This window comes from Eurypyga helias, unplaced genomic scaffold (genome assembly GCF_000690775.1).
Source record: "Eurypyga helias isolate BGI_N326 unplaced genomic scaffold, ASM69077v1 scaffold18291, whole genome shotgun sequence".
Classification (NCBI taxonomy): Eukaryota; Metazoa; Chordata; class Aves; order Eurypygiformes; family Eurypygidae; genus Eurypyga; species Eurypyga helias.
Genome location: NW_010230366.1, coordinates 28,245 through 40,811, shown reverse-complemented (window position 1 = coordinate 40,811; position 12,567 = coordinate 28,245). Strand labels below are relative to the sequence as shown.

The window sequence follows — 12,567 nt, the reverse complement described above, 5'->3', positions numbered from 1 at the left end:
AGTTCCAATTGCTAAAATCCAACTGAAACATAGTCTGAGTGCTACATTATCAACTGGAACACAGCAGTCTGAGCATTAATTGGCCCAAAACATAGGATCCTTTCTGTGCACACACAAGTTCCCTTCCCCGAAAAGTTACCTTCACTGTCTTCTGGATTCTCTTCTTCATTAGATGCTTCAATATCTTCATCCTCCTGAGCCGACACAGTCGAAGCTACGCTCTCACACTGCGACACATCTCGTTCCTCACGGGGCCTTCGCGAAGACTGATAAAGACACAGCATTTACACTGTACTGAAAATCTGACAGTATTATTTCCTTTTACATGCACTCTAATTTATCAATCTGAGGTTGAAATGAAAGGCAGAGAATACCTGTTTAGCACAGATTCATTTAACGCTTTCCACTTCAGGCCAGCTTTTGCTGCTCCTGAACAAACTAAGTTTGGGAACAAACCACTGTCTCAAGATTAAGTTTGGGGGACAACAGAAGTACTGCAGCAAAGACAGACACTGATGCGCTTCACTATCCTGACAGAAGACCAGGATAAAACTGCAGTTTAGAGCATTCCAACACTCAGGATTGTACTCTAGATGTCCCAAAGTTTTCAGTTCCTGGTCTTCTACCAATTCTCTTGCTCTGTTTTGTAAGGTTAGTGCTTATTGTGTTTCAAGGTAACTGTTCTAAAGCGATGACCTAAACCTTTATCGTTGCTGGTGTACTGATAAGGAACGCGCTTGTCAGCGCACTAAGGAACTCTTCAGGCTCGAGTGTTCTGATAGAAATTGCATTTTAAAGCAAGAAGTGATTAGTATCACAGGCCAGTGAGCATCAGCCACCTTTTCTAGGAGATTTATGTCACAGCACAAAAACAAGTAGAAAAGGAAATAAGCGGTGGTTGCAAAACAGTGAAGTGTGATGAATGACTTCAGAAAGATGCTAGGCTTTCCCCTGCAAAACACTCAATGCCACTGCACCTACCTTCTGTTTGTGCTGTTGGAGAAGGCTGTCCAGATTGTGTCTCCTTTTATAGTTGAAGTAGAAGTTCTTGCACTGAGCTTCACTTTTCGTCCCAACCATTTTGGCAATTGCTGCCCAGTTTCGTCCATGTTCCACTAGGCCTGTTCAAACAAACAAGAAACAATATTTCATATGATAAATAATTAGCTATCCAAAGCCAAAAAAATGGAACATCTATGGGAAGGTAAGTTACAGAAGTACTGCTGTTCTTAAGAGAACTCTCACTATGACAATGTATTTGATTACTTATGGGGTGAAAAAAAGCTGTGTCAACCCAAAGGTCTGCTTATAAAGCCTTCAAATGTAACTCTCTGCTGTTGCTAATGTGTAATGCATCTGCTAAAATATTGATTTTATATACAAAATTTGCAGAGAACAGTGTCTGTCAAATGCCAAGTTATAAACTACATTTGCTTTTCTATGAAAAGTGTCTTATACAAAAGGAATTTTTGTAACTTATAAACACACTCTTTTGAAAATTTACATATGACACCCCCCCTTTCCATCTGTTTCACAGACTTCCGTGCACTAAGTACAACGTCAAACAGTTCTAAGTAGCCCATATGAACAAAGTCAACATGAGTCTCAAAAAAATGATTTTGTCTGTTAAAAAGGCTTGCCTTTTTTTCCCAAGTTATTCATACAGCATGATGTTGCAAAAGTCACAGCTCCTATATTCAGTAAATTGTTATAATTTTGTAAATACAAGTATTCAGTAGTCAGTCAAAAGCTTCACAAGGTTTACCTTTCTTAGCAACTTCCATTTCTTCTTCTGTCCAGCGGGATGTCTCCACAGGCTCTGTAGAAGCTGAAGGAGAAACAAAGACACTGATCAAAGACCTGGATTGACTATTATGGCACCAATCATGGATACCACAGTCAACTGATCTATTTGCATTAAGGCTTGTGCAAGTCACTGCCAGTGGGAAGTAGTCAGTCTCTATTAAACCAAATCAGAGATCCAGCAGGAACCACCACAGTCTTGGCAGAGCAAACTGTTCAAGACTATTCTGCCTACAAAACTGTGATTATCTGTCAAGGCTGACTTGTAACTTAGACATATTTACCCCTAAAACTGTCAGCATTTACCAACAACTACTTAAAGCAGCAATTCAACATGCTATAATCTACCTCCGTTTATTTCCCTGACTGCCGTGGAAAGGACTGAAATGGTTCTTTATTGATTAGTGGGTATCTAGAAATCTACTCTTGTACTCACCGAATCTCCTACTAGACAGAGAAAGATAAAAGAAAACGAAACCCCAGTAAGTAAAACCACGCAGAAAACGTGGTTTTGAGTATGATTCAATGCAAAATCCTCTTCATTCATGTCTCTGGATTTGCTATCATTCTGTTCAGATTTCTGAATGGCATTAACCTGCAACAGCCTCCATTTTCTTTCATAAAATCTGCCATTACAAAGAGCATGCAACATTGACCCTTCCAAAACTCGTTAACAAACAAAGTAGGACACTACAAAGTATTTGATCCGCTGAACAGCTATTCTGGATTTTCCAGAAAACCATGCAAAAACAGCTTCAAAAAACCAAAACCAAAATTAAAACCCAATAGTGCCTTAGTCTGGCTGCTGACAAAAAGCCACCACATCAAGAAACCTATCACCAGCTGATGTTTACAGTTAAACGAAAACTAATTTGCCCACTTACTCTGCTCTTTGGGATACGCAGAATATTTGAGCGACACAAGAACTGTTACAAGTTCTCGAATGGCAGCTGCAGTAACTACGAGTTAAGAGCTGGGAGCAACAAACTGCCACAGCAGAGCACTGCATGAAAAAAAACCTGCCCTGCCGTCCTGGATAATTATTTACTAGCCACAAAGTATTCTGTTTGCCAGCATTTCTGCACTACCACAAGCTATGTCAACCTTTTCAGAAATGCAGCCAGAGACAGCGTGGTCTTTTCTAACCATATGTGCCAAAAAAGGAACATATCATTTTAAAGAACTCTCTTGCCATCTAACGCAGGAACAACAAAAACAACTTGCTAGGATCTATTTCAGATTACGAAACTCCCCAAAGTACTCAAATATCAGGCCTACTTATTTAACAATAACCTCTGTGAGCTACAGCCTGTAAGTCAATCTGTGTCAAAGGCATTTGGATCTCTACAGAACCATCGTTAACCCTGCAATGAGAGAAAAAGTTATCACAGAAAGGTTGAGCTGCCTTTTTTTTGTCTCCACACGGTTCTAGGACAATCGTATGATTACATATAAACTATTCATGAAGCTACACTCGTGAAGTTTAACAGCACCACACAGACACAAAATTACACCAGGCCTCAGAATAAAGGTGTAATACTAATAAAGAAAAACCCCGGTGCACTGCATGCACAGCAAACAGCCTTGTGGCAGTGAAGAGCCTGATGACCAGATGGGTCCCCAGGTGTCCTATAAACGCTACTCACAAGGTTCTGGTGGGGGTGGAAGAGGCGGTGGTGGTTCTTCAGTGGCTGCAGCTGCAGCAGCATTTGCCTGTGCTGCTTCATTTGTCATCGATCTGGTGATTCTGCCCTTGCGACGACCTTGACTATTGGCAGTTTTTCGGCCCCTAGGAGTGGCCTGCTCCCTTTCCTCTGTTTCCTCTGGTGCAACTTCAGTTTTGTCCTTTTCTTTGGTATTCTCTCTGAGAATAGTTAAAATATAATTGAGTCACATTCAGACAGCCATTAGATATTCCTGAATATCAATGTAAAAAGAAAAAACACCAAACCCCCACAAAACCCCACAAACCCAAAAGACGCCCTTAGTGAAACAGACTTCATGCACTGCCCACGATTTAGAGTTGCTAGAGGATAACATAGATACATGTTATCAACTTCAAAGAAAACATGAAAACACCAAAAAAATCCAAACCAAAAAAGATATGAAAATTATTACATGTGCAAAAATACAATCCCAGGGCTTTTTCCACCTGTATTATCAGTTCAGCAAGACAGAGGAAATGGTATGTTCAAAAATTGTTTAAGGCACAAAAGCTAACCTAAACAGGAGCAGTTTTCAGTCCACAGCTGACCATCAGCCTAATGCAACCCAGAATGAACTCATTCATTTTCAGTACATATACTTACTTAGATTCCTCCTTCTCATCCTTTTCCTCCTCATCTTTCTTTTCCTCCTCTTTTTTCTCTGCTTTTTCTGCTTTTTCCTCTTCTACCTTTTCTTCTACCTTTTCCTCTTGAGAAGGACGAGCAATTTGTTGCTGAAATGAAATGGGATTTTCAGATTATAACAACTTGATCATACAAAGCTGCAGCAACTTGTACTCAGAGCAGCACACTTTCACAGCAATCCAGATGACTAGCATGTGCACGGCTATCTCATTTCAGAAAGCATGGAAATTTGACTTAAACTTTCCAGAAGATACAAACTGCTTCACCCAGGAATCAATGGAAGGCATTTCTCTTACTTAACGTGATCACACAGAATGACCAGCACGGGCCTTTACAGCTGCTTTTTAAAAAAAAAAAAAAAAAATCTAAAAAATGTAAGAAAAATCTGTGACTTTGTTTTTTCTATTCCTCATCCCACACAAAAAATAAATTATCCTTGGCATCCCCTGTCTGATTCCACTGTTAGAGGTGGCCTAATATTAGACAAGCCACATATCCTGTGATGTTTTAAGGAAGCATTAGAAAAATGACACTGCTCATACAGAGGAAAAAAAAAAAAGCATCAGAAAATACCCTTCAAATGCGACTACAGAAAATATTTCCTTAAGTTTTAGTGTTGTTATCCTCCCTAAATACATTTAGGAGCCTAAATACTGCTTTTTGCCATCCACAATGATGTATCTGCACAGAGCCAAAACATCTCACTTTCCAACGCTGCTGAATTTCTGGGTCCATAGCTCGCCTGCAAATTCCTTTCTCTCCAGGCTAAAATACCAAGCAGTAGTTGGCTGCCACTAAATAAATCACGTTACTCACTCCCCAAATTCTCAGACTCCTTACAGGAAGCGAACAGCAAATGAATGGATTCTCCCAATGGGCCTCCAAAGCCAGCAACTTACATCAGGCATCTAGATCATAATCCAAATTGCCCACTCACACTGAAAATGCACTAGTTTATTTACAATGCATCATTACAGTTTAAATTCTGCCTTAAATATCTTTTCATGAGAAACTATGGAATGTAAGCGAGGGTGGGGTGTCGGATATGGCCACACAGAGGGAACCACTCACAGAAGTTTACACTGAAGGGGTTTGAATGGCTTAAATAACCCCCCTCAGTCACCCACTTGGCAGAACTGCAACACCCAGATGCTCTCCACTCAAATTGGGTCTGTGCAGAACCGACCCGTTCCTTACTGAGGTTGGACTCAGCAAGTCAACTTCACAAAGCAAAATACATGTAATATTTATATAACTCTACCTTTTCAAACAAATAAACGAAAGTACGCTTGGCAATTCATGACCAGACAAGGACAGACATCTCCAAGATTGCTGTTCTAGGATTTCCCTAACTCATATTTTACAGTCCATTGAAAAACTGCCCAAACAGGCTTTTCTTTTTTACAGAGGGAACAACCTTCCTGTAAGCGTAGCAGCAGGTGTCACTGTTCCCGTAACAAAACTGAGGCTGGAAACAGTTAAAAAAAGGACTTGTTTTTGACATTTTAATAATGTGAACTGGAGCAGAAAACCCAAACACTATCATCCTTGCTGCAAATTATTAGCATTTACAGGGCTGGCATTACATGGTTATGCAAAAACTTCCTTCAAGCAAGATGTCAGAGAGATGTGCCAAGATAAATTATTTCCATTCTGCTAGATAAATCAGCCTCAAAAGCAAGCAGTAAAAACTGCATTTTCAGATGTAAAGAAATAAAATATTATTTTACACATAATCTATTTACAAAACAGCTGCTGAAAATCCTCTGTTCTTCTGCCTGGCTAACTTAACATCACACGGTGTAAATAACAGGATTCTCTATTTCACAGTGAATTTATTTAACAGGCATAATCAATAGGTCAAGTGCAGGTTAAACACAAACCTTAAAACAGTCGAAGCCTCGGTCAGCGACGTACCTGCACATTCATCTGCTGATTAAAACTTTTACTATCCAGGCAAGGGGACGGGCTTGAACTCAGGGTACGATTCAAAAGGACAAAAACCACACCAGCACCGACATCACACAGCTCTTTAGCAGAGGCTGCCTGACCCAGCAACGTGTTTATTCCAGGAAATTGTGTCATTCTACCACTTAAGCTGCCTACAGCAGAGTTGCCCATCTCATATACAACCTTCTAATCTCCCCGGGGTCACCCAAGGTAATCCCCACCGAGCTGGGCTCGATTGGCCGTCCCAGACATACAGCAAATTTCTGTCTAGTCAGATCACCGGACTGCACCACCTGCTCCGAAGGCACACGGCTCGATCCGCAGCCCTGCCTTACTGCTGAGCAGGCAGCTACACCGCAGAAACACAGCCCTTCCCCACTACCGCCCCGCTACCAAATGGCAGTGAAACACTCTCCTCCAAGAACCTCCTTTCAATGGGTTATTTAAGGAATTGGCTGTCATCGAGGTGAAAGCAAAATCTAGCCACGCTTCCTTCTAACACTATGTTAAAAACCTGCTCTTCATTTTAAACGTCACATTTGGTTTAAAACACCCTTGTCAAGTTGCCTCTACGAGCATTCTGCAACAGTTCAGACAGCATTTTATAAAAAAGTCCTTTCTAGGGCCATTTGAGGCCAAAAACTTATCGGAATTCAATACGTCGTACATCTCTTGACATGCTCTAATTTAGCATTCAGCTTCTCTAAAGTAAAAGCCCCCACACTGAAACTTGAGTCAAGTTGTACTCGCTCCATTCTCTGAAGGATTCCAACATCATTACCATGATTAATAGCTTCTCCACTGCAATATTCCATTTGCTTGCCTTCCCATTTACAAAAATATATGAACTATGAAGAGTTTAGACTGAAGCACCTGTTACTGGCATAAGCCCATCTTGGAGCACATCATAAATCTTCCATGATTTGTGTTTGCCAATCAGCAAGGAAGTTTCAGGTTGCTACTCAGAGACACGAAAAATACCAGCTTCAAACAAAGCTGGGATGTGGGAGGGAGAAGGGGGATGGATTGCATTCTGCAACTCTAAGATAAAAGTTCTGGCAAGCGGGGCAGTACAACACTCAAGTTCCTTTTTACTAGCTGTCAGAGATGTTGCTAATTAATCATTAATAAAATCAAGAAATACGAATATGATTTTTGGTACCACGTAATTCCTTACTACAGCGTTACTAAACACACTGACTACAACACTTCTGAATTTAAACTTCCAGAAATGGTAAAATTTTCCCTTTTAGAATGTTTAGAGTATTTCCCCGAGTTTGCAAATATACCTCAACATCCTTCAGGTCTACAAAGACTGACACGTACCTGCACCCCTAACACAGAGCACACATTAACTCTAGCAGTTGCCAAAGCTTAGTGAACTGCTGTAGTTCTTCACGTGGATCAATAACTAGGAATTAAGACCTACAACTCTGCTAAAATTCAAAGAGAACCTAATTTGAGTTGGACAAACCACTGCAGCAGCTTCAGTGCTTCAGCTCACACATTTAGTTACCCACAGAGAAATCAGTATTCCGAGGAGCAGTTACAAAGCCAGGCAGAGCACCTTGGGTCTCCTTTCATAGCGAGCTAACTCCACACATCTATGCCCTTGTGTACAGGGCTGTAATAAAAATCTCCCTAGTTTATACGCATTATCCAAGGAAAGCAAATAATTTACGGACTGAGAAATCCATCCAGATTTTGAATCCTACCAGTTCCAATATTCTAATGTTTAACAATGAAAGACATTGAAATACACAGCTGTGGTCTTCTGAATATCTCAAAAGTTACAGTTCCACTGCATTACAGCTTGAGCCAGTTTTGTCCCGTCACCTCTCCTCATCACTGCGTTTTGTCCCGTCACCTCTCCTCATCGCTGCAGAAGAACAGCGCACGGCAAAGATGCTGCTCAGCACGTGCACGCTTCCTATGATCACACCAACCTCATTTTATACTGGGATATGAAACCGAGCCATTTAAAACAGCAGCATTATCTGCGGTTAGTGCCCACCACGATTGTCTACATTTTGGACAAATCTCTTATTTCCATCTTCTTTGTAGCTGCCATACCTCCGCACTTTAATTGGAATCTTTCACCATCATGAGTCACACAATACACTTTTCCTATTAAAAAGCATTATTAGGCTTAGAAGGTGAAGCAGAAGTTCTGCAAATACAGGATATCTCCAGTATTTTCTCCCATCACAGCAGTTCGCAATTAGTCAAAGTAGAAGCTCTAACTAAATCCTGTGCATAATGCAAATGACCTTATCCTAACAATCCATAATTTATGTGGTACAAACAAGTCAGTCTTCTGTGACACGGTCTCTTCTCTCAGAACACCAGACTGTAATTTACAAGGTTTAAGTACAACAGCACCATGGAAGCACAACACGATGACTGTTTTAGTGAATACGACCAACTTAGCAACTGAAGCCATTTGCAGCTATTTTCTTGTATGTATAAAAAATACATTTGCTGGGACTCTCAGACAATTCACATTATCAGAAAAGAGGAATCAGGTATCCTGAAGTGTAGTATTTACTTAATTGGCTGTTTCGCATTTCAATACAGATTTATTAGTGCAGTCACATGACCTCAAAGTCTCAATAATTCTTGTTTTCAGCACTGCTGATGAGATGTGACTAAACCCAATAACCCACAACTCCTCAGAATTTAAGGTCTACGAATTTCTAAAACCCTGAGTTTGAGAGGCCCTTCCCCTCCTGCCCCATCTCAGTTCCAACAAAGCACTGGGTATTTCTTCAGCACATTCTATCTACGCTGGTTTCCAGCTGTTACATTTATTTTAAGGATACAAACTCAACACACCTGCAGGCTTCACTGTTACTTCCAACACTCTGCTCACGTACTGTATTTCATGTATGACCTTCTTTCCTAACCTCGTCATTGACGTATCTTTCCTTCTGTTTTCAGTACTTCCCAAATACCCGTAAGATGCAAGGGGAAATCAGAATGGGAAGAGCAGGTAACATGGTCAGTTAACACACAGCATTCCTCCCGATTTCTTATGGGGAAGAAAAAAGGCCCCAAGTTTCTTAGCTTTTGGGTTTTTTTGTTTGTTTTCCAATATCCATATTAACCCCGGTAGCCCAGCAAACATATTTATATAATATTTGTACACAATATGCTGTTCTTTCTCCCCCCAAAGACTCCAAAACCTTCCCAAAGAATACTTCTTGAATCAGCAGAATTTTTTCTTTGCATGCATTAAATTGGTCTCTTTCTTCTTGTTATTAAGTTCCAGTTTGACTTTGAGCCTGACCACCAAATAAAAGATCACTATTAATTTCTGCTTTTTGACAAACATCGACATTACAAAGCGATTAGCTATTTTCCACTGCTAAACCTAATTTCTGTTGGCTCCAACAAAGGATTTAATGATGGCTTTGACTTCAGTGTCGCTGGCAGGGTTCTCAAAAGTAATCGTCATATAAAAAAAGAACAAAAACAAAACACAAATGGGCAAAGGAAGAAGATATTCCATAGAATTAAAAAGAAAACACCCTTGAGATGGCATTCCTTACGTTTAATAAAGTCAAAAAATGAGTAAAGATAATTATTTTTCCTTTTTTCCTTCCCTTCATGTATATAATATACTTGCTATATCAGAGAGCAAGACAGCTGTAAATAAGAAACAATGAAATAACAATATTCAAGTGACAAATTTAAGATACCTGGTTTCTTCCTCTGCGTTTCCCATAATTCCTTCGCACGAGGGCTTTATAATTTTCATTTTTCTTGGTCAAATAATAATATAATACACAGTCAGGAACATTCTAAAGTGAAAAAGAAAAAGAAATTAGGTTTAACTGCTATTAAAAATATGGTCTTAGTATTTAATTTCTCCCTACTTAAACTATTCATCCCCTAGACTGAAATAAACCTCTTACTAGGTTTGTTTGCTCAGCAGGGAAGTGAATTCACACACAAACATAACAATACAACTATGCATAAAATTATAGTGTTAAATGCAAGTCTCATGTATTTATATCATCCCTCAGGTACTTCAGCCTGCATGATTTACTCTATAATAGAAAATTTGCAAGTTTGAAAGCTGCTATTTACCATAACAGCTGTGTGTATTCTAAGTTCTGTTGTAAGCCTTAACAAATCCTAGTTCTCCATTACTTCTGACATCACATCTGCAAAATCGGTTCTAAGGACTAAAATTAGCTGTAAAGGCTAATTCAGCTGGCAGAAGGATCCCACTGACTTGAAAGGTGGTGGCAAGACTTCTTAAGAGTTAGCACAGTGGCTCAGCAAAGCTAATTATGTCCTCATCTAAACAGTGAGAGTGCAAGACGCTTACCTGCTTCAGAAAGAAAATAAGATCAAAATTGAACCAAGTGCCATTTTCTTTTATTGTTGGCAACAGTGTCATTTCACTGGCTTGTGTTAGACATTTGCATGCACCAACTGTGTATACACTTGCATTGATCAAGTATAAAATCCTGCCAAAGCAGTAACTTTTTTTGGACTTACGCTTTTGTCCAGGAAGAGAAAATGATGCTGGGATAAATGACTTACATTTGGAAAGTTAGGGATCCCACCCTAGGCTCTACTTACATTAAAAAAGGTCTTACCTTTCGTTCCAGGTAGGAAGCAATTAGACCAAAGTTCTTGGGATGTTGGACAAACCTTTTATAAATCAGAAATTATTTAAGTTTAACAATATAATTCTCGATCAAATAAGCAAAGCAGTCTTCCAAACAATCTGTTCCATCAGCAATCCTTTGATTTACACAACCAAAATTAGTCTAAAAAGCCATTTTCAAATTGTGCAAATTTAGAACTAAGCACTTAAAATGAGTTATTAGTTGATATAGTGAGATAATATACTATTCTTCTCCTTTTAGTTTTAATCACAGAACTAAAGTATTTTAAAGAGAATTTCTTATCTAAGGACTAAATGCATCTGAGCCTACTCACTTAAAACTTAAATGGAGAAGTCTGAGACTTCTGCAATGTTTCATTCGTCCAACTAAGAACATTATCAAATATTACTGCACAAAAGCTTCAACATTCCCAATTAACTGATGTTTATTGTGGGTTAGGTATTTAACTGTCACTTGCGATGTAATGAAAATAAAAGATAAGAAAGCCCATTACTTTTCCTTAAAAATCTCTTTCTCATGGTCGGTCCAGACATTCATGAACTGTCTGTCTTTATAAACTTTCATGGGATCCTCCATCAGACCATTCATATTAATAAACTTCACTCGTCTTTGTTCTGCATCAAACATCATGGGAGGAATGACAGAGAGCTGACGCATTTGTTTTTCATTATTCTACAGGCAAAGAATAAAAGAAAAAGTAAAGAATACAAAAAAGTTGCTACTAATGTTTACAGTTCTTGAATTGCACAACTCTAAAATGTACACATTCACAGTTAGCCTGAAACTGTTGTCCACTTAACTCTTCCAGAAGTTGCCACTATCCCAATGAACATTTACACAGTCAGCTAAAGGAAAGTGTTGCAAATGATGAAAAACTAAAATGGTGCAGGGTTTTAGGAAGGAAGAGTTTTCACATGTTTGTAAAAAACCAGGTAGTAGTAAGCTGGCAATGAACACAGACACATGAGAAAAATCTAGGACAGATACAATTAGAAAGCATAACCCTTAGAAGAAAATGGTTTGTAAGACCTGTTTCAAGCCATACTTCACACAGACTCTCTCAAACCAGCCTGAAAAGGTTTCTCTTATCAAAAAACTGAACCCTCTCCGTGCCAGTAAAATGATATCCTCTGCTGCGCTTCTATACCAAAGTACAGACAACAGCCTCACCTCCTGCTCAGAGAGTCCATCAATGATTTCAGAAATCTCGTGCTCGCTTCTAGCAATAGTTGCTGAAAGTCCAGCCCCTCTTTGACCAACTCTAGAATTAAGGGAAAGCAGAAGTAGTAAGGATAAATCGGAAGATAGCTGTATTTTCAGATTTTGCACACAACAATGACAAACTTCAAAATTCTTTAAAATACTGTTACCAGTCCCCCAGATTAGTTAGTTAGGGCTGTTCTTCAGAAGTGTCAGAGCACGTTTGTGCACTGCAGTTTCAAACAACTGCCCAGTTTTACAGGTGAATTTGCAAGGCTCAGCAAGAAGGGCATGCTTGAGTCTGCATCAGAACCGGCCTGTTACCACCAATTCCACCGCAGGTAGGTGTTCCAGATACTCAGCAGAACCCGTTCATGTATGAGACACGTTCACCAGTGGCAGAGAAATCATCCAATTAGTATAACTGATAGACTCTGAAAGACAGCTTGTTTTATTTTTTAAAAGAAAAAAAAGCCTATTAAAACTGCCTTTCAGCAGTTGGTCAAGTTACTAGTACAGCACTGAGATGCGTTACAACAAAGGGACATTTTTAGCTTTTGAATTGATGGGGAGAGCTGTAATTTGGAAGGATTTCTCAGCTAATGATCTTTACACTTAGG

General features: G+C 39.4%; 1 protein-coding gene across 3 annotated transcripts in view; it reads right to left on the bottom strand.

Moving 5' to 3' along the window:
• Positions 1-12,567, bottom strand: part of NCOR1 (nuclear receptor corepressor 1) — a 56,360-nt gene that overhangs the window by 29,182 nt on the left and 14,611 nt on the right. For all 3 annotated transcript variants that reach the window (XM_010160719.1, XM_010160716.1, XM_010160717.1), the window contains 9 exons: positions 11,918-12,008; positions 11,241-11,419; positions 10,715-10,769; positions 9,806-9,907; positions 4,113-4,243; positions 3,450-3,667; positions 1,766-1,828; positions 982-1,121; positions 140-266 (listed from right to left, as the gene is read on the bottom strand). In XM_010160719.1, the coding sequence (XP_010159021.1) occupies positions 140-266; positions 982-1,121; positions 1,766-1,828; positions 3,450-3,667; positions 4,113-4,243; positions 9,806-9,907; positions 10,715-10,769; positions 11,241-11,419; positions 11,918-12,008 (1,106 nt within the window). The remainder of the gene's footprint in view (positions 1-139; positions 267-981; positions 1,122-1,765; positions 1,829-3,449; positions 3,668-4,112; positions 4,244-9,805; positions 9,908-10,714; positions 10,770-11,240; positions 11,420-11,917; positions 12,009-12,567) is intronic.